Raw genomic sequence first — 27715 nt, 5'->3', positions numbered from 1 at the left:
GAAGTGGTGGGTGTTGTCTGGCTATTTTTAAGGGCAGGTTAGAACACTTGAAAATATTTATGCCCAAGGCATGTTGACAACTGATCAATTACAGTGACACTCCATGGACTTTGAAATGATCAGTATATTACCCGGTGACAGTTATCTCCGATGAGAGAAGCTAGTCACCTGTCTTGACAACAACAAAGAAAAGAAGTTTTCTCTTCTTCTCAGTTTACAAACTGATTGTGATTCTGGGGTGAATTAAAGAAAATTAAAAGTGCGAACTCCTGAAATGTTGTTTGATTTTTTTTTTATTCGGCACTTCCACTGCCCGGGGGTGTTGCGTTGGTACTGGATGATAAGGGGATGTAGCAGCTGAAGTTGTTTTGCAGTTACAGATAACGGGCAATACTTTTAAAATGATAATACTCTTATTGGCAGACTTGAGAAAAGGCGGGCACCGTTTATCTATTCTAAAGATGACTTTTATTGTGAGTGCAATGTGCAGAAGTTTCTGTCTTCACTTTTTTTTGCATGTACTCTACAAAAGCTGATGTGAGATACGCAGTTTAAATGGTAACAGAGAGGAAAGCATCGTGTAAACATATCTGTGTGAACTTACCAAGTAGAAGGCAGAAGACATCGAGCACTATTAGCACCTTCTTCTTACTGTTGTCAACACCATTGTTGTTATTTAACGTAGAGGTTCCTCCGTTCCTTGTTTCTTGAGCCATTGCTTTCTCATACATGTAATTTTGCATTTGATGAGTCCCCGTTTCAGATCAAAATCCCACACCGCACGGTCTATGAAGAAACTGTGTCAGGCTCTCAAGTCCTTGGAAGAAATGTCATGCAAAGCAACGGGAAACAAACTTCCCAACTCGCAGCTCTCTCGGAGTTTCTGATCTGTTTATGACTCGCTCTCTCGTATTTCAGTTTTACAAAATAATTAAAAGTCAGATGAGTAGTAGGCTAAATGGAGAACTGACCCGCGGCACGAACTTAGTTTTAAAAAATTGCCTGCACTGGTACTGAATGGAAAGCCCGCTCCCCTTTATCTGTCTTGTTTCAAAGACTTGGAGTGAGACTTGCGTTGCGCATCGACAGCCGCTCTTGTTATATCAATCCTTCTTCTCCTCCTCCTCCCCCCGCTCTCTTAGTTCCCACAGCAGCCCTCCTCCTCTCTCTGCTAACGAGTAATCGTCTCCATCCCTGCTTGAAAAACTTGGAAGAGTGGAGACCAGCAGTGGACTGACCACCGTTGCGGATAAACTGCTCCTAGCGGTTACTCACGGTAACAGGCGCAAAACAACCGAAGCGCTTTTGAGTTGAGACTATTAAAAATCTTTGTTCTTGGACAGACAAAATAAAGAGAATATGTTCCAGTATATAGTGCTAGAGTTTTTTTTTAATTTTCAATAAAGTGTTTATTTTAAAAGATGAACAAAAATATAATATTGCAACAATTAAAGTTCAAATGTTAATTAAAATATTGATATTTGTTTTTCATGTGAAAAATGTGTCGAAACCTTATATATATTTGTCCAGTCTCCATACAGAGACAAAGACGGGAAGTCTGTAATTCGTGATTTTAATCCTTTTTAACTTCAGGAAATTTCTGTTTCCAGACGATTTTATGTTTAATACAAAAAAAATCTTATAATATAACATAATGTAATATAATATGTTGGTGAGCGAACACTATTTGTTGTCCAATTTGAGAAGCTCGAGCCTTGTGTTTTTTTGTGTATTTTCATCGTATTCCCGTTTCCTCTTTTTTCACATTGTTGTTTTGTCCTAGATTCCTTTCGATGCCGTTCTTGTCCGGGCAAATGGCTATATAAATAAATATTGCTTGCTTGTTGCGTATGTTTAACAATAGGAGTAGAAAGAAATCCGAAACTCATACCAGGTATTGAGTATTGATGAATCATACGTATGCTGCCATCTAGTGGTGAACTCCACATTTTGCATTTAGGAATAAAGAAGAAAAACCCATACTAGTAATTACTCACGAAATATGAGTAATATATATATATATATATATATATATATATATATATATATATATATATACACACACGTGGGGCAAAAAAGTATTTAGTCAGCCACCGACTGTGCAAGTTCCCCCACTTAAAATGATGACAGAGGTCAGTAATTTGCACCAGAGGTACACTCGAACTGTGAGAGACAGAATGTGAAAAAAAAAAATCCATGAATCCACATGGTAGGATTTGTAAAGAATTTATTCGTAAATCAGGGTGGAAAATAAGTATTTGGTCAATAACAAAAATACAACTCAATACTTTGTAACATAACCTTTGTTGGCAATAACAGAGGTCAAACGTTTACTATAGGTCTTTACCAGGTTTGCACACACAGTAGCTGGTATTTTGGCCCATTCCTCCATGCAGATCTTCTCGAGAGCAGTGATGTTTTGGGGCTGTCACTGAGCAACACAGACTTTCAACTCCCGCCACAGATTTTCTATGGGGTTGAGGTCTGGAGACTGGCTAGGCCACTCCAGGACTTTCAAATGCTTCTTACGGAGCCACTCCTTTGTTGCCCGGGCGGTGTGTTTTGGATCATTGTCATGTTGGAAGACCCAGCCTCGTTTCATCTTCAAAGTTCTCACTGATGGAAGGAGGTTTTGGCTCAAAATCTCACGATACATGGCCCCATTCATTCTGTCCTTAACACGGATCAGTCGTCCTGTCCCCTTGGCAGAAAAACAGCCCCATAGCATGATGTTTCCACCCCCATGCTTCACAGTAGGTATGGTGTTCTTGGGATGCAACTCAGTATTCTTCTTCCTCCAAACACGACGAGTTGAGTTTATACCAAAAAGTTCTACTTTGGTTTCATCTGACCACATGACATTCTCCCAATCCTCTGCTGTATCATCCATGTGCTCTCTGGCAAACTTCAGACGGGCCTGGACATGCACTGGCTTCAGCAGCGGAACACGTCTGGCACTGCGGGATTTGATTCCCTGCCGTTGTAGTGTGTTACTGATGGTGACCTTTGTTACTTTGGTCCCAGCTCTCTGCAGGTCATTCACCAGGTCCCCCCGTGTGGTTCTGGGATCTTTGCTCACCGTTCTCATGATCATTTTGACCCCACGGGATGAGATCTTGCGTGGAGCCCCAGATCGAGGGAGATTATCAGTGGTCTTGTATGTCTTCCATTTTCTGATGATTGCTCCCACAGTTGATTTTTTCACACCAAGCTGCTTGCCTATTGTAGATTCACTCTTCCCAGTCTGCTGCAGGTCTACAATACTTTTCCTGGTGTCCTTCGAAAGCTCTTTGGTCTTGGCCATGGCGGAGTTTGGAGTCTGACTGTTTGAGGCTGTGGACAGGTGTCTTTTATACAGATGATGAGTTCAAACAGGTGCTATTCATACAGGTAACAAGTGGGGGACAGAAAAGCTTCTTACAGAAGACGTTACAGGTCTGTGAGAGCCAGAGATTTTCCTTGTTTGATGTGACCAAATACTTATTTTCCACCCTAATTTACGAATAAATTCTTTACAAATCCTACCATGTGAATTCATGGATTTTTTTTCACATTCTGTCTCTCACGGTTGAAGTGTACCTCTGGTGCAAATTACTGACCTCTGTCATCATTTTAAGTGGGGGAACTTGCACAATCGGTGGCTGACTAAATACTTTTTTGCCCCACTGTATATATATATACACACATCTATATATTTAGACCGTGAGGGTTAGTATTTGACTGGGCTACTAAACTCAACATAACACCCTGTTGGTTGCTCCGTGCAGGGTAGGTGGGAGAGTGCGCCTGGTTCTTGGAGGGATAATTCGCGTGCGTGCGTGCGCGCGTTTTCCGCCGTTGGTGGTTCTTCACTCTGAAGTGCCCCGCCCCCCCCTCTTCCCCGCCCCCCGTGCGCTGCACAGGCCAGGCAGGCAGTTCTCCCACCTCACCGAGCGAGCCAAGCCGTCGGTAACGGAGAAGATGGCAGAGAGGCAACAACAGAAACACGAAGGCAGGGTAAAGATCGGCCATTACATCCTCGGCGACACGCTCGGAGTGGGGACATTCGGCAAAGTGAAGAGTTAAGTCCTGTTTCTGTGTCATGCCAGGCTTCATGTGTACGTTTGTGCCTTCAGTTGGAGTAGTTAATGCCAAGTAGTCGCTGTGCCCCCACTCCCCTACCACCCCTTTAACGCTTCGTGTTCAACTTGCTGGTGGTCAGTGAAGCAGTTGGCGTAGTTGAGCGGTTTAACCACGGCAACAGACTGGATTTTAAACGTACTGTAGTCTGAGAATCTGACCGCTTCAAAGTCAAATTCTTTCACCGAAGCCCCCTTCAGTAGCTGCTGTTATCAGCTATGGCAGGTGATAAAACCTGGATGCATAGAGATGCACAGTCACACTCGCATTATTATGGTATATCGTTAAGTAATAAGGACTGTGCGGTGGTGGCTGTCCTTTGCCCTGTCTGGCGACAAAGGACGATTGAAGCTTACCGTTTGACCCACCGTGGGAACCTAACGTTGAACTGACATTAATTTTGCAAGCTAGTCCGATGTGTTATTCTCTGCTAGCCGGTGGTAGCTTGTTAAGTGCTTGTCAAGTCGAGCAAACCCTAAACAATCTTAAAGCTTCAATAGGATGCGTATAACAGATTATTATTAGGGTAGCCTTCGCTAGTTCTCTGACACTCAGCATGACCTTGTGAGCTTTAACTCTATGCTCACCCCGCCTGTTTCTTGCGTGTGCTGCTAAAAACATTTGCTACCATGGCTATTTCTGAACATCATCATCAAGGAAAATGATTTTGCTCACACTCCCAAACCACTAGGAGAAAATCTGTGTAAAGTCATGTGTGAAAGAATAAAAAATGACTGTGTGTGTGTGTATGTAATGCTTGCTCGTTTCAGGTTACTGCTTGTGTGTTAGTTGTGGAGCAGTTCATGCCCCAGTTCGTATCTGACTCTGAGTTTCGTGTGCTGTGTTTGGCAGCTGCAATAACAGCTTGGTTTCAGAGCCTCCAGCAGGCAGATAGCTCCAACACTATAAACAAACGCATGGAAAGAAAATAGGGGTTACAAAAGAGAGCAAAAGCTCAATATAACAAACGCAGTTCATTCACTACTTTGTGCAAGCTTCCTACGCAACAGGACTCCAAATCAAAGTGTAACCCTTTTAATCCACACCAAGCTGCTTATGTAGTAGGTTATGTGATTTATTTATTTTTTATTAATTTTTTTAGCCTCTGTGGTCTGTCTCTTTCATGTCTGTATTCTGTTGTTTTTAGTTGGCGAGCATCAGTTGACAGGCCATAAAGTGGCTGTGAAGATCCTGAACAGACAGAAGATCCGTAGTCTCGATGTTGTGGGGAAGATCAAACGAGAGATCCAGAATCTTAAGCTGTTCAGACACCCACACATCATCAAGCTGTAAGTACAGACAGACGACACATCCGTCTGTCAGATTTAAGACTCAGACTCAGTGAAGACTGACAAGCTTTGCAGAGAGATAACTGGGCTCTCTTTTATTATTGCTTGTTGTAACGTGGGTTCTTTGCTGTGTGTTGTGGCATGCTTTGCTTGTTTACATGTGTTTCCTAGAGCTGTACTCTACTGAGCATACCCACAAGGGTCACAGGAGGTAAAACACACAAACATACCAGTGCATGCACACAAGCTTGGAGCTAGATAAAGAAATGTGCTCTGGCTAGGACAAATCTCCAGTTAATATGCTGGATATTGTTGTAATGAAGGAGCATGTCTAAATCCCTCTCTCCTCATGGATTTTTCTGTGACTTTGTTGTCCTTCTTTCTCTTTCCTTCTATCTCCCTGGCCTCTTTCCCCTTGTTAGTCCATGTCTGTCCGTCCCTCTCAACATTGTTTGTGATATTTTTAGTCTAGGGTTATGGTTAGTCCACTGTAAAACTCTAAGCAATGGCAGATATGCGAGTTGTCAGGTCATAAGCTGGAGTGCTGTGGAAGTCAGTGTCAGAGACGTATACAGTAATAAACACATGCACACTGTGTACACTTCTTGTACAGACGTGGAAGCAGTTTAACATACTGACCATGACTATAAAAGCTGCCACACTCTCAACTGTTAGAAGAAAAAAGTTATTTGTCTTAATGTTTCTCCTCCCATAGTCCCTGTGGTGTTAGGCTTCACCCAGCTTGACAGTATTGAAATAGATTGTGATAAAGTTTATATTCTACCACCGGCAACCATTCATGAAATTGTGCCTGCAATTTAACATACCTGACCTTTATGAAAGCAACCCAATATCACAGCCTTGCTGTGCCTTTGTTTCTGTGTACTAATGCTGTGTATTGTTTATGTAGACGATATAGGTTTAGACATTCCGGTTCACCCATCTGTGTCTTTGTTTTGAAAGAAAAGCACATTTGTTCTTATTTCCAGTAAATTAATCAGAAATGTCATGAATGACAAATATGACTGACTGGTGATTTTTTAATAGCAACAATGACTCCTGTGTCCTGTTGCACAAGTTACAAAAATGATCATGAGAAGAAACCTCTCCAAATATGATAGCACATCTGATAACTGCTGTGTTGATTAAAGAAACAGTTCATTTGGTTAGCTGAGTTACTGGAACATCAACTCTTGCCTGCTCGATAACTGAAGATGCCACAGGAAGGTGTGTCCTACCCCCTACATAAAACCACAAAAACTTGAACCTAAATAGAAAGTGGAATGTGGTCACCTGTTCCATGGTCCAATCAGCTGCTCACTACTCTTCATTAGGGGAGGGACCTGTAAAGAGTCTTAAACACAGTAAAGAGACACAGAACAAACAGCCCACACAGTGTTCTTATGGCCACAGCCGTAACAGAGGCCTGCAACACAGAGCAAGGAAACAAATGCATCAGATACTCTATTTTGAGAAACAGACACCCCATGGGTCCTAAACTGGCAGCTTCACTAATTGGTAACCACAAAATACTATTTCTGGGATCAGCAGTGAAGAAGCAGCTCCCGGAGACCTCCCTTGTAGGCAGAGTTGCAAAGAAAAAGCCATATATCCTTCTGCTAATGTCTTTTGCCCATCATAATCTTTTCCTGATATACTCAAAAAACTGGACAAGCAATTCAATTAAAAACATGTAATTTCTAATTAACGATTCCATTACTGACTATGTCAGGTACAAGAGTTTTAATTATTTTAATGTTATTTTGATTAAAAATTTATCTACCTATAAAAAAGGGACATGTCTAAGTGATCTCACTTTTTAATTTTTGAGAATAAAAGGTGAAAATAGAAGATAGAAGGTGAAATCAACTAATAAATGTATTAAAAGTTCATTGTAATACAACATTTTTTTTTTGTTGTTGTTTTTGTTGTTGTTGTTGTTGTCAGGTACCAGGTCATAAGCACCCCGACAGATTTTTTCATGGTTATGGAGTATGTGTCGGGAGGTGAGCTGTTTGATTACATCTGCAAGAATGGACGGGTAAGATGACATTCTTCTATTATCTTGCTGGTAGATTTCAGCCTGGCTGAGTACAGTGGTCAATGAATCATCAGAAATTCTTTTATTATCCAGTGGCATGGTTAGCTGACTAAACAGAAGCCTGACTGGTTAAACAGTTCTGACAGTTTAAAAGCAATTGTTGCATATATTTGGTAAACATATCAAGCAAAAATCTGATGATGGTTTGTTTCCTGGGGTTGTGCAGTAATCCAAGTAGACTTGCTGTTAAAAATAGCTGAGTGTATTTATACTTAACTTTGTGTTGACTGTATTTTTTCACATTATTTAAATCCACATCCTTCACATTATATATATTATAAACTGTATGGTCTTGCTTTAGCTTTAAATATATCTTCTTACTACTGTCATTTTGAGTAGGTATCTATATTTTAATTAACTTATAATGTACATTTAAACTATGTTCCTAAACATGTGCACTGTTTTCAAGTGCAACTTACAACGTCTCTCCTTGTTTTGTCATGTATACATTACATCGTATTACACTGTAATAGTGGATGCTCATGTTAAACATGGGCAAACTTTAAAAAACTTAGATGAAGTCAATTTATGTGAAAGTAATTCCTTTGAGCCAAAGTTTCATGCTTTAGATTCGTCTAAACATTTAATTTCAGGCAGTTTTTTCTGCCCTTAGCTCTGTGGGTGTCAATGAAAGCAGATGTCTCTAGAGCACAAAGCTCTACCTGTGAGCATAAAAAACATTTCTTAGATTTTCTGTTTACGAGGGGCAACCATCCATCCATCCATCCATCCATCCATTCGCTTCCGCTTATCCTTTCCAGGGTCACGGGAGCCTATCCCAGCTGTCACAGGGCGAGAGGCAGGGTACACCCTGGACAGGTCGCCAGTCTGTCGCAGGGCCAACACACAGGGACAGACAACCATTCGCACTCACATTCATTCGCACATTCACACCTAGTGACAATTTGGATTTTCCAGTTAACCTATCCCCACAAGCTGCATGTCTTTGGACGGTGGGAGGAAGCCGGAGTACCCGGAGGGAACCCATGCAAACACGGGGAGAACATGCAAACTCCACACAGAAAGACCCCGGCCTGGTGTTGGAATTGAACTCAGGACCTTCTTGCTGTGCGGCAACAGTGCTAACCACCGTGCCACCGTGCTGCCCGAGGGGCAACTTTCTTCTGATTGATTGAGGGGCAACCAATCAGAAGAAAGTTGGTTTAAAATGAGGGTAAAGATGGCTAAAATGGCTTGTTTCAGACATCATATTAACTGATAGGTTCCACAGGCCTAGTATGACATAAATATGGTTTATTTTGAACTGCGAGTCACGAAAAGCTGCCCTAGTAAAGTCTAGTAAAGCCATTCATAGTTTTCTATTGATGTTTATGAACTTCACCTTTTGAAATTGAAGTAGCGTGACTCTTAATGGACTGCATGGTTATGCATTAGTCCTACACAGCACCTACACACAGCTTTGCAGAACGTTGCATGTCTTACCTGGTTATGTCGCCAGGGTCAGAAACATCCAGAATGTGCACTACTTCTACTCTTGTACATGTTTGTGCTATTGTTGGTCCTTTAGTCCTGCTTCTGCCAAGGAGAGCGAGCCAAAGTCACTCATTATAGTGAAGTGAAACTAGTGTTAAAAGCAATGAAACTGTCCACTGTCTTTGCTTTTATTGCTGTTTTTTTTAATCTTTTGATCTTTTTTGTGCTTCTTTCTCTTTTCATGAACTCTGTTGTCACTACCTTTTGTGTTAAAGCCCATTATCCACTAGTCCGTAGGCAGCGTTCTACAGTTTAGAAAACCAGACTATTTAAAATCACTAGCTTTTTACATTTAGCATCCACAAAGCTAGCTATTCCCTCAGGTCATTAAGGGCACTTAAAAGAGATAAATGGGCTAATTATTATTGATCTTAAATTAATTACATGCATAGAAAACACAGTCTGAAATGTTTTCCATTTCTAATAAATCAGTAAATGAATGTTTTCCATAATAACTCTAAATGTTAGTGCTTTTTTTTTTTGCACTGGCTCAACAAAATCTGCTAGAAATGTTTTTAAAGTTGGGTCCTGTTGCAACTGACCCAGTTGCATACTTGTAGATCAGAGGGAACATCATCACTCAGATCAGTCAAGTCCATTCATTTTGTGTCTTTCAGGTGGAGGACACTGAAGCACGCCGCCTTTTCCAGCAGATTATCTCAGCTGTAGACTACTGTCACCGGCACATGGTGGTTCACAGAGACCTCAAACCTGAGAATGTCCTATTGGATGCCAATAAGAATGCCAAGATAGCAGACTTTGGTAAGAAAACAGTTATAGCTAGAGGGGGAGACATAAAAACAAGCTTGACAATAGAATCTTTTGTAAATTCATGATAAGAGGACAGATAAAATACTGAGGTTTGTTTAGGGTGACAGAGTAAAATTACATAGTTTAAATAAAGCCAAGTGACAGCTGTTTATGATTCAACACATGCAGTAACTTTGTTAACTTGAAGAAAAATGTGAAATCTAATTGTGCACCTTTTAGCTTTATTAAATGATAAGGAAAATTTCACTTGAGAATGCCTCTTATCAGTTAAGGCCTTAATTTTTGCAATTTAAGTTAAAAATCCTGATGTAATATGACCATGAAAGAGAAATATTTCAAAAACACACAAGGGCCCTTATGCGCAGCAGGGCGTGTGGGGTGGAGAGACATCCCTTAGCAACGGCAAGGTTTCATATCAAGTCTGGCAGGAAGCCTTGAGGCCCAGTGTCATCTGATAGGGAAGGAATCAAGGCGGGGTGTGGCAGTGGAGTACAGCAGGAGAAGTGTTTTGGCTGAGAGCAAAAAATACTGGCAAGCAGAGCAAGGGAGTGTTAAGGGACCAGGGATAAAAGATAAAGGGAAGGTCAGCACAACACAAAGGGTCTGACGTTTAATGTTTGGCAGAGACCCTGGTAGGCAGAGAGAGGCTCATCCAATTAAACGAGCTGTGTGTTTAGAGCTTAGTGTCTTGGAGAGTAAAGAAGGATAAAGGTCTCAGTAGTGTCCGCAGTGTGTAACTCCCTGTTGGGCTATGTTCAAATTTAACCTGCAGACAGGTGACAGATTAGGGGAAAAACCTGAACCCTTGACCCGTGCGAGGAGGGGTGCTGGAGATCTGTTGTGTTGTTGGGATCTTTTTGCTGGCAGGGTTTGACTAGCCCTTCTGTTCTGACCTTTTAGAGGAAAGGGTCACTAGAAATCAATGCCTTATTACTTCATCCTGGGATGAAACATTTCTATCCTGACTCCTAGAGTGGTCGCTTTAAGGATTACAGTACCCTGTTTATAGGCCATTAGTGGTCACTGACTGGATTCATGAGGATGGAAAACATAGTCATATACTGTGCTGTTTTGGGTCTTTCTGTGTGAAGTTTTGCCTCCAGAGACATGATTGTCGGTTAATTTGTGATTCTAAATTGGCAATAGGGGTGAGTATGACTAGTCTTTCTCGTTGTGCCAGCTCTGTGCTGGACTGGCACTCTGTCACAGACATGACAGATAGACAGTGATAGGTTTCACTCCCTTGAAACCCTAAGTTGAATGGAAAGAAGAAAATATATCTGTCCATTATTAGAAATTAAGAAAATTGATAGAATGATATAGGTTCACTGCTCTCCACCCCCCATCTCCACCAAATGATGAAATATCTTTTGAGGGTACTTGAACACCTTAAAAGAGTTCTAAAGCTGAAGCTGTTCTGGTGGCAGCTGGTCGCTCATCTCCATACTAAGATGCTTTGTTGTTGTTATGCTTGTTACTGTAAGAATAAAGACGGAGAGATATTAATGTTCTCTTGCCATTTAACTGGGATTGTCCGACAGGACTGTCAAACATGATGTCAGATGGAGAATTCCTACGAACTAGCTGTGGCTCACCCAATTATGCAGCTCCAGAGGTCATCTCAGGAAGGTTTGTACGTCTATTTTTTGTGTGTGATCATACAACCAACTATTTTTTTAACTGCCTCATGGGATAAGTCATAAACAAACCGTTTAACCATTAACCTATAAATCACTGTGGAAAAAAAGCGTTTCTGGTGGTTAAGCATCTGGCTTTTTTTTTTTTTTTTAACTGTCACATCCTTTCATCTCTCTGTTAGACTCTATGCAGGCCCAGAAGTTGACATCTGGAGCTGTGGTGTGATTCTGTATGCCCTGCTGTGTGGCACCCTGCCCTTTGATGATGAGCATGTCCCCACACTGTTTAAGAAGATCAGAGGAGGTGTCTTTTACATCCCAGAGTATCTGACCCGCTCTGTGGCCTCGTTGCTGATGCTCATGCTGCAGGTGGATCCTTTGAAGAGAGCCACCATCAAAGACATCAGGTACTGACCCCACTGTCTTGAATCCAGAGGCCTCCTTTAGCTATATTGTTAACACTTTTTTATTAATATTATACTGTATGTTTCTCTTCATATATCATTTTTTTCTTTAAAAAAAAAAAGAGTTCTTTAACTAATGTTGCCACAAAAGAAAATGCCATAGCTTTATAACTCAAGTTATAGCTTTATTTTCTTTCCTCAATATGTCAAATATTTAGTTCCCTGTCCACTCTTTTATAACTGTTAGCTCTGTAATGTGGCACAGGATTATTTTATTACAGACTCCTCTGTTTGATAATCCAGCTTGAAGCAAGCTAAAAGTCATACCTTGCGTGTCTGATAATGTCAGTATTGAGTTTGGGATGAAGCGTTTGAGTTGATCAATGTTTTTTGATAGGGAACATGAATGGTTTAAGCAGGACCTACCAGGCTACCTTTTCCCAGAGGATCCATCATATGATGCGACTGTTCTTGATGAAGAGGCTGTCAGGGAAGTGTGCGAAAAGTTTGAATGCACTGAATCTGAGGTTGTGACCAGCCTGTACAGTGGAGACCCACAGGTGCTCATTGACTTTGTTCTAGTACATGTTTTCTATGTTTGATGAAATCATGAAAGCTGTAAACAACGTTTGTAGGTTTCAGTAGTATAATGGTCTGTTGGGAGTGAATTATCTTATTGGTCTTCACTTTATTTTTCGTCATCCTTCTGTTTACGCAGGATCAGTTATCCGTAGCCTATCACCTCATCATAGATAACAGGCGCATCATGACCCAGGCCAGTGAATTCTATTTGGCGTCCAGTCCTCCACAGGGCTCCTTTATAGAGGAGGGAATGCCGTTGCCCCCTGGAGTTAAACCTCACCCAGAGAGGATGCCTCCGCTCTTGGCTGACAGCCCAAAGTCGCGTTGTCCTCTGGATGCTCTCAACACCACTCGGCCTAAACCACTGGCAGTGAAGAAGGCTAAGTGGCACCTGGGTATCAGGAGTCAGAGCAGACCCTATGATATCATGGCTGAGGTGTACAGAGCTATGAAGCAGCTAAACTTTGACTGGAAGGTGCTTATACATACATAAAGCACATCACTGCAAAGAACCCCACACAAACAGAGTCTCTGTTTTGGCTGTTTTTAAAATATTTATTTATATATTTATTGACTCTTTTGTGTGTGTGTGTGTGTGTGTGTGTCAGGTGGTGAACCCATACCATTTGCGAGTTCGAAGGAAGAATCCAGTGACAGGCAACTTGGTGAAAATGAGCCTGCAGCTCTATCAAGTGGACAACAGATCCTACCTCCTTGACTTCAAGAGCATTGATGGTTAGTAACACATTAAGCAGGTTTCACAATCTAGTCACAATCAATACATGACTAATTTAAAACCAAAATAAAATACACATTTTCCAAATCATAAAACATGCGTGGCCTTTGTGCAGGTGTAAAGCTGCTGATGTTTGTCCTTAATTTTGTCATTCTAAAGTTGAGCTGAAATGAATAAAGGCGTGAACTGCACTTCACAAGGTTGTCTAAGAAAATTGCAGCTGTAGTCACAAAACATAAAAAAAGAAAAAAGTTGTTTTATGAAAAAGCTCCTTTTTCATGTTAAAGCGTTGAGAGTGGGTTCAGCAATCCTACAGCCTGAGGAAAGAAACCGTTTTGAAGTGTGTTGGTACTAATGTATTACTTGCAAGATGTCTTTTAGTATCCTTTCTGCGTAGACACCTCACCTCACCGGTGCCTTTGATGCTCAGTAGATGGGTGTCTGTGATCTATTATTTACATTTAGACCATTTAAATCATCCACTGCAGAGATTTCTGGTCTTGGATTGTGCATATAATATTAACTCTTTTTGTCAATAATGAGATTAAATCTTCTTCTGAGGATACGTAACTATATTTAAAAAAATTTAACAGATTTAATATCACGTCATTTGAAGCCTAAAATATTTTAAAAGGCTATAAGAAACTTCATACATCCAATAGATGACATTATTATTTAGATGACAGATATATATTTTTATGGTTATGCAAATCAGGTGAATGAGTCATCTTGTACTTGCTTTAGCACAGAATTGCACTTCAGGAAGAGAGGACCACTACTTATTAAAAAATGCATTGACATCGTTTTTAAGACAAAATGTACCATTAGCTTTGTGTCTTTTGTTTTAAATGACCTCTTTTAGCATTTAGCACTGGTTCGAAATAGCTGGACTGATTTGTGTACTGTCTCACAGATATTTCTCACAAAGTTTAATAAAACAAAAGTTAACGTAGTAGTTACTTTATGAATGACTACTAATATTTGCTGTTGCTGTGCTTCTAGATGACATCATCGAGGCAGTGGGCTTTAAATCGGGCTCATCCACTCCTCAGAGGTCAGGTTCCACAGCCGGTCTCCACAGGCCCAGACTGAGCATTGACTCGGCAACCCCAGCGATTGATCTGCCCCAGCTCAGCTCCTCTCTCCCGGGATCCCTGTCTGGTAGCTCCCATCTGCTCACCCCACGTCAGGGATCACACACCATGGACTTCTTTGAAATGTGTGCCAGTCTGATCACTACGCTAGCACGCTGAGCCCTGCTGACTTGCTTAGGTCACTGTAACCTGGATGTCAGTGGGGTTTTTAAGCTAATCACAGATCGAGGATGTAGGGAGTGTAGATGTTTGGAGTGACTTCTTCTTTCTGTCTCTTCTCCATCTGTTCTGTTTTACTGGATTGGGGGAAGCGATTGGAAATGTAAATGGCAAGGCAGGTGTGGCATTCGCCTCGGATGAAGAGAGAGAGAATGAGGGGGTAAAATAGTGGGGGTTATTATTTCTTGTTTTGACAGTCATTGGGTCAAAGTCTTGATGTCTTACACATCAGGCTGCAGCTGAGGGGAATCTATGAACTAGTGGAGGCCTGTAAAGTGAGAAGCGAGTGGTCAGAGTTCAGCAAAGCTCAAGCTCACTGTCACTTCTCCCACAAACATCTTCGGCTGATTATCAGTTGCTGAATTTCCTTCACCCACTGTACCACCGATCAAAGGTCAGTTTTGCATCTGGTCTTAAATCTTCACTGAGGCAAAGTTGTTAAACTCGACATTAAATCGTGTCAGAGAGAGTATCGCAAAATGTAAAATTCTATTTTTTTTTATTTATGTTGTTTATGAGGAAGATTTTGTTATCCTTGTATTATATTTATATTACAATCATTATGTAGCTGAAAAGTTTGACAGAGAAATACCAAATAAATTACTTTATACATCTTTAAGATTTATATTTTAGCGGTCAGACCCATATTTATTTTTAAGAGGTTTTTTAGGCATTATAGTTTTTTAATTTAATTACTACTTCAACATAGTTTTACTTGATTTTGAATTGATTGTAGATGAGTAGCGAAGCTCTTTGAGACAGCGGGATAGTAGACTGATGCTCTGCATGACGCCGAGTATGTGTTGCATTGGTGTTGAAGACAGATGCAGACCATCTTACAAGAGTTTGGGTTTTTTTCGGGGGGATATCCAGATATATTTCAAAGCATTCAATCACCCTGCTATTTAAAGCAGTCTTTTATATGCAACACACCCAACAGATCCCTTTACATGCAAGTCCCTAATGAAGACACTTAGACACTTGCTTAGTTATCATAGGGGTGTTCAGTTCAGTCACATATGTAGTAAGCTGAATAAAGACAGGCATTATAGCTGTTTTTAGGTAAAAACTAACATTTTGTTTTATTATTATATTATTAAGCTTTTAAATTAGGCAGATACCCCTTAGAAATTGAGACAGATGCTTAATGTGAGATCTTAAAACTATTTTTATTGGCTGGTGTGGCCAGTTTTTTTTTTCTAACTTGTTAAAATACTTAAGTAAGCCATTAAATTTCAAAACAGAATGACACTGAGGAGGGCAAAAAATAGATGTGAGACGGTGTGTATCTGTTGCACAAGTGTATAAGCCACATGAACTTTTCTACAGTTGCCTTAAACAATGCAACGCATTAATTGTTATGGAGTGTGTTGTGGAAGTTTTCCATACAAGTGTGTGTTTGTGAGCTCAGATAAGTATGGTACTTAACACTGGTGTGTTTAAAGGCTCTTCAGTATAATTGTGATGTCTGGGATGTCAGAGAGGTGACAGAATCAGAAAAGTGAGTGGCGAGAGACAAACCATGACGGTTCGGCGTGGTGCAGCTGTCTGAGCTGTTATCTGTTTCAATTAGTCATTGCTGTCCAGTCTGCACTGTAAAACTCATTTGCTGTGGCCGACAGTTTGCACACTTACTGTTTACTGCACTGCAAACTTTACTGTAACTGTTGTTGCTGGTTGCTATTGATGCACGCCACCGTTCTGTAATGTCCTGTCAGATTTCCATAGTGATGTTGTGTATTGCTATAGTCAGGCATAACATTATATCAAAATCATTTATGACTGAATGTAAATTGAATGCTGGTGCTGCTAATATAAACCCTTTTCTCTCTTTCTCTCACTATGTTCTTCTGGTTTTAAACCTGCTGTTTTGATGTGGGGATACTGGACCGTTGCCTTTCTACTGTTTGCAGTAAGACGTAGAAGTCAGTGGCACTGAGGCAGTTACTGTTCTGCAGAGTGGTGTCACAGAGATTTACAAAAGTGTAAATACAGCACTTAGAAATATACACTGATATAAATATGTGCAGTAAAAAAACGAAATAACTGAAACGACAGAAAAATATTAAATCTGCAGAAATCTTTCAAAATAAAGTTGTGGAACTTCTTCTCCAACACGTCAACCCTGTGAGATGAGCACAGACAAATGCACATTTGTCTAAAAAGTGCTGCCTTTTCGTTTCACATTGGATTCAAACACCACGCTTTCCCAGATCAATATCGGGTCGCTTTTCTCACCTGGTTCTACTTAGTAGTAGACCGAGGTCTGGTTGAACCAGTGAAAGCCACTTTCTGCTACCCTGAAACCCTTTATTTACATGTTCTGTGTATTTGTTCTGTCTGTAAGCTCATACACTGCTCATTGTTCTTTGTCAAGGAGAAATTGTGTTCCCTGCTCCAATATGCTGCTGCATATACACCTTTGTAAACACTAGTCCACAGCCTTTGTCAGCCATCTATTTTACACTATTGCTGTGTCTTAAATTACTTCTCTATTGTAAGCATCTTCAGTCACATCAATATATAATATATGGGCCTTTATGCTTTAATTCCGGGTACTGATGCTCCTAAAAAACACTTGCAAAAATATGTATGATTGAAGTGCACTATCCAGCAGAAGTCATGGGTGAGATTTAAAAACTCCTCTGACATAACCAGTGTTTACTGTCAGGTGTAGTCTACCATCACAACTGTATGCAAATACCAGTGGCATGATAGTCATGTAAGCTAATTTGTGTTTAGTGCCAGAAGAAATGCTAAAGGGCCTAATTAAATACAAATTTCACATGTTGTACCAAAGTGAGTATTTTCTGTAGTGGGGTTCTTATGATCAGTGTAACCCTAAATACCACCGTGTGTGTGTGTGTGTGTGCGTGTGTGTGTTAGGTATGTGGGTGCACGCTGGTTGTTGTGACTGCCTGTATGCGTGCGTGTTGATACTATCTCTATATGTCTTTCTGTCTGATTGAGGTTTGGATTTCTCATGTTATGCGTTGCATGATATTGCTGTATTGATTTGCACTTTAATGAATATTTATTGGAAAAAAAATAAACATAAAAAAAATTCCGTCTTAACGTGCTTTCATAGAGTCACACAAACTCACACCCACTACAAATGCCGGTTGCAAATGACCTCAAGTAATCATCACATTATGTTGTTTATCTATAATACTTATTCATCTGTTTATAGGGAACTGTTAGTGTCAGAGGCAGGTAAAAGCTCTATAAAAAGTAAAGAAAATTCAGTTGATGGATATCCCTCTAGAAGTTGCAGCTATGATCAATACAGAGCAAATGCTATATTTTATACCTATTATATTACACAGCATGCTGGTTATTTGGGTCCAATGAAAAAGAAGTCAAACTCAAAGGTCATATGTATTGTAGCATGAGTAGTCACATAGTCCCTTCCAAATACCACAGTTGACACTGAAAACAATAATGAGTGTACAAATTACAAATTAGCAAAAGCTTATGTGCAAAAAATACAAACAATGTTTTTAAATGCTGGAGTACTGTAGATAAACATAAACCAGGAATATTACTGGTATTAGCTCACATTACTTGCTGCTTACAGCTGGTTAATTGTTTCTAATGGATGCATCTTAAAACAAATGAAGCTTTTTCCAGTATTTCTTAGCTACACACACTTCCATCTGATAAGAAAAACCGCTGTTTCCATTCCGTTGTTCTTTCCCTTATTTCCTCCACTTTAAATATATTTTCCATTCTGGTTTTTGCACAGAAAGCAGTTCATTGTCCCTACGAGAGTTTCCAGGATCACATTGTCCACAAATACTGTGTGTGTCTGTGCAACGCAGTTCACCGTGATCACTTAAAGCAAGCAGATCAACTGTCCCATGCTGGTTCCACATTGCAGCATTTGAAAGAACAGAAGAAAGATTTCCGTTTGCCCAGATGATATAATTCTCATTGTTGTTAAATGTAATTCTACTTCACGAATGCAGTCATTGGATAAATAAGATCATAGTCCAGCAGGTAATGCTGCAGACAAATGCAGTTCCACCTGGGGGAGTTTCTGTTCAGCTGTTAAGACAGAAAAACATCATGTCATCATGGCATGTGCACAGTGATGGACAGTGAAGAGTGATTCATCCTTGCCTTGTTGTATGAAGGCCACTTTACCTTCACTCCACTCCATCGGCATACATGACAGGAGGAGGTAAAATGAGTGTATCAGGAACAAAATCTGTATCTCCTGCTGACACAGCCTCAGGCCTGTAGAAAAAAAACATGAAAAAAACTCAGTCTTTCATCTATCACCTTATATTCTTAACCCAGTAACTCATTCTTCCCTCGAAGGGAGGGAGTATGTAATTGGTTCTATTTCAATCAGCTCGAGATGATTTTATTTTGGTGAATTTCTGGTCAAGGTCAAGGTCACACCAAATGTAAAAAGTAGTAAAAGCTTTATATTACCCATGGAAATATTGGGTATATTGAGTATATGCAATATACTCTTCTGTGCTCTTCTCTTTAAGTGCTCTTGTTATGTAAATGCTGTCTGTTGCACTAAGCACAGAGGAGGGACCTACTTGAGAATTAACAACTCATTGTTCTGTCAGGAGTCAACCTGGCTTAACTTCCTGGTGGCGTTAAGGTGGAGTTAAAAGCTTTCTTTCTCTCAGAGATTAAAAAAAAGGAAGACATTTACTCTTTTCATGTTTATCAAGCTGTTCCAGGCAAAAAGGAAGGAACCCTCTCCGTCTACAGGTCGGACAGCATGTTTGACATTTTTCTGTGTGCGTTATTCTTTCTGTACTTACGTGTGATTTGCTTCTTGTGCCGCATTCACAGAACCTGCAGTGTAACCTGAAGATGTATTGATATTGCAATTTAAAAATCAGTTTATAAAAACTTTATGATAATACTTTATGAATGTTTTTTTTTAAAATGCTTCTTCCAGCATAAGTGTATTGCCTGAAAGTGCATCAGCATTAGGTTTGAAAAAGTAGTACATTAGTGACTTTTTAAATGTGATTTTTAGGGCATTACTTACTCATTACTGGTTCATCGGTGCTGTTAAAAAGAAGAAAAAACAAAAATTGAAAAGAAGCTCTGGATGTGTGTGTACATGCACGCTCGTGGATGGACAACATTGTTACATTTTTCTCCACCATGCCTACCTTGCAGCTGGCTCTACATTTTTTTGTGAATGGAAAAATGTGGACAACCTCTGAAGTGCTCTATAAGGAGAAATAAAAAGAATTATATGAGTCTGCGCGTGTCTGTATGTGTTTCTGTAAGAGTGAAACAGGTGAACTCACTGGTTGTGGGAGCTATCATGACCCATGTCACTGTGACTGTGCTGGTGGTTCACGCTAAGGTCTTTGTTTCCTAAAGACGAAATCACACAAGCGACAGATAAATAACTGTATACAAGTAAACATACAACAGTTACACCAAGGAAATAATTCCTAAGTTACCAGACCTAAGATTAGCCATTACATATTTTACTAGCAGCTTCCTGTTTAAGCACCTGCTTGTCTAATGAGTCACATTGCAGGGAATTAACGTTTAAAGAATGCCGTAATGAAAAGTCCATTGTTCATTAAAGAAGTTTAGAAGGGTGCAGTTTTGTAATTTCGGTAGTTGTGAAGAAATTATAATTGGATAGAAACTTGATACAACATCCAGAACATCAGTAAGTCCTCAAGGACTTGTTTATGGACTCAGATTGAGTGTTTTTTATACTGAGGGCGCTCACACACTCGCAGTTGTGTTGCAACCTCACATAAGCCTTCCTGTGTTTCTCTGAAACAGCTGCTGCAAAATATCAAGTCTGTAGTATCTTTGTTTACTGTATCTGTTAACCCACATCAAGATAACAAATTGAGGAAATCAACATGACAAACACAAGTGTCCCATTTATTTTTGTATTGTACTGAAAGGTGACTTTTAAGTGAGTAATTCAGTAAGTGATTCATTATGCTTTGTTTAATGTATGTTTCCAGTAAACAATTAAAGATCTTCCCAAACTTGTTTTTTCACAAGAGCTGACTGGGGAATGGTGCTGCCTAAGTTGTTATGTCTTACCCACATCTGGCATGGAGAATGTCCGGGTATGACCTCTGCAGGAAAAAAGAGTGCCAAAAAAACTGTTAATAGCAGATTGATCACCTTAACTCTTGTCCTCAATAGAAACAAGCAGTAAACACCAAAAGTAGAGCATAATTGAGCATTTACTCACAGTACAGCCTGTGTACTTGGAGAACCAGAGGGAGGTTCATCATCATCACCGCTCCACTCCTCACTGTCGTCTGTGACTGAGCATGTCAACATCAAAAATATTAAACTGCTGCTGAATAATTTCACTGTATTTTGTTATCTTGGGTAGAAACGGGAAACACTTACAGCTTTCTCCTGGTAATTGATAATGGTTTGAGTCACTGGGGGAAATAAAAATCATCTGTAAATAACTTTTTAACTTAAAGGTAATAACAGTAGTAGAAGGTTACACATGATAGCTTGTTATTGGATGAAACTCTTACTGTGAAATCATGCGGGCACCGTCTGGTTCGATAAAGTTATTGTTTGACCCGGGATGAGTTTTCCTTCCCAGCTCTAACATCTCCTTGATGTCCAGTTCCACATGGTCAACGGCGACATACCCATCTAAAAACACATTCACATGGTCGTTATTCAGTCATTTCAGATGTCATTTCAGATTATAGCACTTATGTTTCAAAAACAGGTTCTTGCATCCTTTTATCCTTTTAATCTTGATTGTTTATTTTTTTAACTCACAGCTGTTGGTGCTGTCTCTGGCCAGCCACTTTCCTTTGGGGCAGTTTGCTGTTCGAATAATGCTGATCGTGTCTCCTGCTTTGACGGGGAGATCAGTCTTTCGTCCCTTTGCAGTTACAACTACTCTTGCCTGGTAAAGGGCATCCTCCTGTCCTGTGATCTAACAAACACAGTTACATGTTAACACTGAATATTCCTCCACTTGCACTCAAATAACCTCAATAAACAATATTCATGTAGCACTTTTGAAAACAACACTACAAGAGGCTTTATGCCACAAAACAAATACATGTGTTCACTAGCTGGATGGTGGGCTAATCGTGTAATTTATTCTATTAAAGAGCAGTCTCCTGACAAATAGTTTGTTGTTGTGCAGAAACACTGAGATGACTCCCATTTGCCTGATGCATGCTGTTACTCTTCATTTTAACAGTCAGAATTTACAGACCTATAGTAGACTTCTTAAGTGTCAGAGTGGGAGGAGCAGTTTATCTTTAACCTGCTGTTATGTTCACAGTACTTACTCTCGATACGTGATTTTGTTCCTGATAAGTAAGAAATGTGTATTATTTTTTACAAAGGCATCTTTCTCAAAGCCAACAGGCTTGCATTTGCTGATCTGAAGGTATTTGAGTGACAAGACTGCCATCTAACTGCCCTGTGGATGCCCAATATAATCTGATCAAGAATTGGAGAAATGAGAAATGGAGTGATGATTTACTTGAATTCCATCATCTGATTTGGGGATTGTTGTTATTGTTGTTGTTGTTTTCTTCTAACTTCTCTCTTTCTCTTTCTCTCTCATTGATCGGAGGATATTTTTATGTCTTCTGCAAAGGCAACAACCCCATCACAATTTCTCCACAGTGCACAGTCTCGTTATGAAAGGATGATGATGTCATGATTGTCAACGAGCAATCATGATTACTGATGATACAAGTACAATTAGAGGTAGACTGCCTTTTGCAGATAGGACTTGGACCTATCTGCAAAAGGTAGATTAAAAGATTTTATACTGTACAACAATACTGTCTTTATTAGGAAAAAGCACTGTTTCAAAAGGGACATAAGTCCAGGGGGGATATGGGTAAGATTTAAAATCAAAGTAGTTCCACTGAGAATTGCATAGGAACACAATCTCAGCAAGGTAACCATTTTGCACTAATCACAAAAAAAGGTTTGACATATCAAACCATTTAGTTGCCAGATGTATGATATTTACCACAGCTAAGCTGTAAGACTGTCAAAGCATCAGCAGGAGAGGCACCAGGCTTTGAATTGATATGATTATTAAAACTGTCTGTGTTTTATCAATAGAGGAATAGAGCAAAGAAGCAGCACATGATGACATAATAAATGTTGACGTGCTTCTTACATGTACAGTACTTACAGCGTGTGACAAATGTGACATTAATCTTGTAATCCTTGGGTTTTACACTTAATGATATTAACTGGGCTGCTGGCATTTACTCCATTTTTTGTGTTTCTGGTAAAGCCAGCTGCCTGTTGTGTTAAAAAAAAAAAAAAAAACAGAGCTAAAGTAGACACAAAACCGCATTTATAGAGTTGTTGCATCTTTTTTGGGTTCATCCCTATGTTAATTATTACAACAGTTTCTGCTACAACACAAACATTAATCAGAACATGTTCAGAACAGTAATATTGTAGAAGAACATGCAGAAATAAAGAATGGCCCATAGGTGTTCTGTCAGAAATATCACAGACAAAACAAATGTTTGCTCGTATTCTGTTTGAGCTTGCACATGTTGCTCACTTCAACTCTTCCACTGCCAGGAATGAATCCAGACAGGTTTGTATGCCCGAACATATACCCCACCCTCCCCCGATGTTTCTTAACCTTCCGTGTTCACTTACCTTGAATTTCTTCTTCATCTCGTTCTCCCTCTTTTCCCTCTCTTTCTGTTCTTTCTTTTCCCGTTCTTGTTTCTCCTTTAGCTCCTTCTTCTCCTTTTCTAGCCGCTGCTTTTCTTTCTTTTTCAGCTCCTTCTCATCAGGCCCCTCTGCAGCTGCTTTCTTTTCACTCCTGAGGAAGGCAGAATGAAGAGGATCATCCAGTTAGAAAAGGACTACTGGTTAATAGCAGAGGAGAATATGAGTGAAACAAAAGCAAATCACACTCTCATCGCTAATTCCCCGGGGATAAGAGAAATTAAAAAATCTCTGGATAAAAAAAATTAGGCCTTACTTGCCAAACCTCAACGTCTTGGTTTTCTCTTGAACCTATAAGTAAGAATAAAGAATGTGGATTAATTAACTTTGAATTAAAATTGCATAAAGAAAGCTTATCTTTTTGAATGAAGAAAAATAAAGTCTTGATTTTACACTGCAGCTTACCGTTACTGGCATTGACTCAACATATGGATCTGTGGTTTAAAAAGAAGGACACAGTTATGTACAATACCAAAGATGCAACCCTTCCAGGCAGTTTCTAATATTACTGTATTAATTTGAGCACAATTCCTATTTTTCTAGTATAAATAGTTTCTTACTCTTTGGCTCTTTGCGTTTCTTGACTTTAGTCTTGACTTTTTTCTTGTCACCATCAGGTGTGGCGATATACTCGTACGCATTTTCCGTGTTCTGATAAACATCGTCTTCTGGTTGGGGCCTGCGTGGGACAAAAAGTTGAACAAACACTAATGAATACTAACTTGTCAGGGATTAAGAACCATTTTAATGAGAAATAAAATAGATTAAATTTGCATGTCTTACTCTGACGCCTGTTGTAAGTCCTGACCGAGAGCATGAGATGATTCTGGTAGTGGATTATTTTGGGATATGTCTCCATATGGTGTCTCTGTGTGGATCTCGGTTTGCGGAACATTACTGTGAGCCTTTGGCGGGTCATAACCGTCTGGAACATCTGCACCTGGGTACATCTCATACTCCAACTCTGATCCCTGCAGCTCGGGAATAGGAATGCCTGAAGCCACATTGTCAACCTCTGGGACATCAGGGGTGTAGGTCTCTGAAAACTCAAGTGGAGCAGGGATATCTGCAGAAGAAGCATAAAGGATTATGACGCATTACAAGAACAGGCCACTGAAGTTTAGCTTTTCTCTAAATTGTGAGTCTAGCACTGGTGACCACACCATTAACTCCCATGACAGGTGGAGGAATGAATTCACTCAAGTTGGCAGAGTTAGGTATGGCAGGTTCCTCTACAGAAGAATTCAGAAGCCCATTATCTGAAATAGTCATCTTGGGTGGAGGCGGGGGAATCGCCTCAGGGACAGGGTCAGGTCCCTCAGTGATTTCTTGCAACAATGGAGAGGGCTGTCCTGGAAGGAATGACATTACATATGAACATATAACAGTTTAGAAGGTTATGACTAGATATGATTGCTAAAAGATTTTGAACTTTAATCTCATTTAAGTCAAAAAGAACCATTCAACATCAAAACTACATCTGAAAGTGAATTTTCCAACACAGAAATAGAGATAGGGCAAGAAAAAGAATAAGAATTGCATATGTAAGGAAACAAAACCAGTCAAACCCACTGTGGAAGTTGTTCTTGTATAACTCTGTAGAGCAGAGCTAATGCATTTATAAGAAATGTGCAGTATAATTCAATTTTGCTACTTTAATTAAAATAAAAAACACATCTCTAGAAACTTGCCCGCTAGCTGCCTTTTGAAGCTGTACAAAACTGTTTGCTGTTGCAGAATAAAAGATTAGAAACCATGTCAAAGGTACTCATCTGTAATTTGTAACAGTATTAAACGAGCTTGACATAAAAACCTGTATGCACAATTTCAAAAATGCAATGCAAATGAAACAGAGCAGCAGACTTCCTGCTCTTTCTGCACTGTGCTTAACAGACGTTGAACTGTTTGTCACTGCACCTCTGACATAGCAAACATACCTCTGCAGCTCTGCCCTGCCTTCTGCTAAGTTGTTTCTGGCACAAAAGAAGAATGTCACCACCTGAGGCGACCTTGTGGCCAGGTATTTTCTGCAGCTAAAACTCTAAGCTATTAAATTATGTTTTGCAGGCCTACAGCACATACCTGATAATGATGAGATAAATTCTTCTCAACTTCTTTTGAGGTGAAGTAAATCCACGGAAAAGTAAGAGGTGGGGAAGAGAGAGGGGGGAGGGGAGCTCTACTGTGGTTATGTTAATTAGACTTACGGTGGTCAATGCCATTGACTTGTGCTGGTTTCGATGGGACGGCATTGCCTGTTCGATCTTCATAATCAATGGGTGGGAGTTCTGGGAGACTTTCAGTGGGGCTCTGACACTGGGAAGATTCCTCAGGTGGAGGGGTAACAGAATAGGAGTGGATGTCACATATCAAGGGGCTAAGAGCAGGTGAGAAATTACATCTTGTTAGTGACTGAGCTGTAAACAGAGATGTTTCTTCGTAACTGCTGGAATGAAACTGTGTGTGTTCCTGCTGTTTGTGTTCTTTACCTGTTGGTCTTCTTGCGTGCATTCTGTAGAGCATTGAAAATCCTCTGGTCACCTGGTGGTGTTCTTTTTCCAGGACTCATATCCTCTGCCCTCTCCAGGGCAGAGAGTGCTGAGACTGGACGCTCTGGTTTGGGAGATGGTGGAACAGATGGAGGGTTTGTGGCTAGAGAAGGAAGTTTCTCCACAGCAGTTATAGAAATATCATCTTTCCCAATCTCAGATGTAATCTCAGGCTCGGCGGGTGATGGAGATGGAGAAGAAACCAGGGAAGGAGAACCAGAGATGACACAGCTGGGTGGAAGAGGTGGAGAGACACTGGGTGGACTGGTAATAGCTTCATCTTGGCTAGAAACAGGAAAAGTGGGATTTTCTATTTCAGGTGGGATTTCACTGGTCAAGATTGGGATTTCAGGTGGTGGGCTCTCAGGTATGAGAGGAGGAGGTAGGTTGAAGGCAAAAGATTCAAGAGTAGTAGAGGTTGGGGACATTTCTACATCAGCACTGTGATCTGGTAAGGTGGGGTTGTCTGGTAGATGGGGCTCTGATGTTGAATTAGGTATTGTTTCCCCACCAGATTCAGAAGGCACTGGGAGGAGTGGAGCTAGTCCAGCAATATCTGAGCTTGGGGTGTCCAGAATTGGATCAGCTGAGATCAACACTGAATCTCGTTTTGACTTTTTGAAAAGACTGAAAGGCTTCTTTTTCTCTGTTGTGACTTTAGGTGGGGGTGCGGCTGGCACCAGCTCTGCAGTACTCTCTTTCTGAGTTACAGGGACAACCAAAGGAAGCGTCTTGTCTTTCTTATTAACTTTCTTTTGATCCACGGAATCTTTAAGAAGATTCTCCCTGCTCCCTTTGAGTGTTTTGTGCTTACCACCTTTCCGTTTCCCTTCACTTTTGTCTTTATCGTCGATGAGAGGTTTTTTGCTCTCTTTCGGATCATCTTTGAAGACCACTCTTGGGGCAAATAGTGCCTTTCTTTCCAAGTTCTCATTAATGGTGGTCAGCAGGGAGGGGCGTGCACCTGAAGGGAGGTAATGACTGGGGCTCTGGGGAGGAGAGACCACCTTTGACTTCTCTGGGAGAACAGGTTTTATCTTGGGTTTCTTCAGTATGAATTCTTCTTGTTGAAACTTGGCCCTTATGGCCTGAAAGTCAATCTGTTCCTCCTGATGAAAGTATCACACAGTACAATAGTCTCAATACAGGACCTAAATAAGGTAAATTTTATTTCTCTAACATATTTGGAGTAAGAACAAAATCCCAAATCACTTATTATTAAGAGGAGTTTAGTTCTGGTCTTAATCCGGTAAGATAAACTATGTCATCATTGTAGTAACAACGTTACAGCGTACAGAGCTAAAACTCTGTCTCACTTTACTTAATGTTGTTGTAAGCTTTGATCTTTTTTTTCTTCAAATGTCAGTTTACAGTATTGCCAGGATTTATGTCTGCTAACACAACTTTAAATATATCAATAGCATATTATCCAATCATCATAATGTTACGAGCGTCATGGGACATACCTGTTCCATTGCGCGTTTTAATATCCACAGAGACGACCAAAAAAAACCTCCTGTACGAATAGAGATCGTTCTCTTATTCAGCTTCTCATCCTGTGTCCGTTGGAAAAAAACAAAGAAATTAATTTAAAATAAAAAAGGAAGAAAGAAACTTTAAATAGTGTATTCACTGTTCCAGGTTCCTGCGTGCTTCACCTCTGATCGAGACAAATCTGCGTCCCATGCGCACCCGAGATGGTTTCAGAGGAGGAGTTCCAGGCTCGTCAAACTAGTCCTGCTGAGCATTTTACGCCACAGCACGATGACTGTCAACAGCTCTTGGATTCTTCTCCCTCTTCTTCAGGAATGTCGCCCGGCTGGCACGACGTGAGTCACTCTCATGAAACCAAGCGGATGGAGATTTTTTTTGTGTTTATTTTCAAAGTGACTCATTTTTTTAAGAATGCTAATCTCTCTTATAAGAACAGTGTATTTTGCTGTTATGAGAGGATGTGGTATAAAAGTTTAATCTTTGATTTATTAACTCTCGCCTAAACGAA

The 27715-nt window shown here is 40.2% G+C and overlaps 3 protein-coding genes across 5 annotated transcripts in view; 1 reads left to right on the top strand and 2 right to left on the bottom strand.

Moving 5' to 3' along the window:
- plpp3 (phospholipid phosphatase 3) overlaps nt 1–1148 on the bottom strand; it is a 28202-nt gene extending 27054 nt beyond the window's left edge. The window contains exon 1 of one of the 2 annotated variants that reach the window (XM_085263747.1): nt 605–1148. In XM_085263747.1, the coding sequence (XP_085119873.1) occupies nt 605–743 (139 nt within the window). In that variant the 5' untranslated portion in view covers nt 744–1148. The remainder of the gene's footprint in view (nt 1–604) is intronic. The other variant, XM_085263746.1, reaches the window with a different exon arrangement.
- A 2744-nt stretch (nt 1149–3892) lies between these two features.
- Nucleotides 3893–14616, top strand: prkaa2 (protein kinase, AMP-activated, alpha 2 catalytic subunit). Its single transcript, XM_085263736.1, has 10 exons — nt 3893–4060; nt 5267–5408; nt 7356–7449; nt 9621–9765; nt 11316–11403; nt 11594–11818; nt 12213–12375; nt 12534–12872; nt 13006–13132; nt 14136–14616. The coding sequence occupies exons 1-10, from the start codon at nt 3961–3963 to the stop codon at nt 14384–14386; spliced, it is 1674 nt and encodes a 557-aa protein (XP_085119862.1). The 5' UTR covers nt 3893–3960; the 3' UTR covers nt 14387–14616.
- A 695-nt stretch (nt 14617–15311) lies between these two features.
- LOC146546597 (uncharacterized) lies at nt 15312–27496 on the bottom strand. 2 transcript variants are annotated; one of them, XM_085263735.1, is made up of 20 exons: nt 27180–27496; nt 25654–26822; nt 25372–25541; nt 24328–24516; nt 23948–24230; nt 23725–23843; nt 23570–23598; nt 23421–23455; nt 23090–23258; nt 21215–21374; nt 20959–21082; nt 20822–20856; nt 20658–20733; nt 20504–20538; nt 19735–19804; nt 19594–19653; nt 19467–19486; nt 19234–19279; nt 18569–18685; nt 15312–18493 (listed from the first exon to the last, which is right to left on the bottom strand). In XM_085263735.1, the coding sequence occupies exons 1-19, from the start codon at nt 27186–27188 to the stop codon at nt 18595–18597; spliced, it is 2889 nt and encodes a 962-aa protein (XP_085119861.1). In that variant the 5' UTR covers nt 27189–27496; the 3' UTR covers nt 15312–18493; nt 18569–18594. The 2 variants fall into 2 exon arrangements, with proteins under 2 accessions (XP_085119861.1, XP_085119860.1); XM_085263734.1 differs by having other exon boundaries at nt 18593–18685; nt 27180–27495.
- Nucleotides 27497–27715: the final 219 nt, after the last annotated feature.

This window comes from Mchenga conophoros, linkage group LG23 (genome assembly GCF_057382185.1).
Source record: "Mchenga conophoros isolate Kocher_MC1m ecotype Shallow Benthic linkage group LG23, M_conophoros_male_GT1.1, whole genome shotgun sequence".
NCBI classification, from domain to species: Eukaryota; Metazoa; Chordata; class Actinopteri; order Cichliformes; family Cichlidae; genus Mchenga; species Mchenga conophoros.
This window is presented reverse-complemented; position numbering and strand designations above follow the sequence as displayed.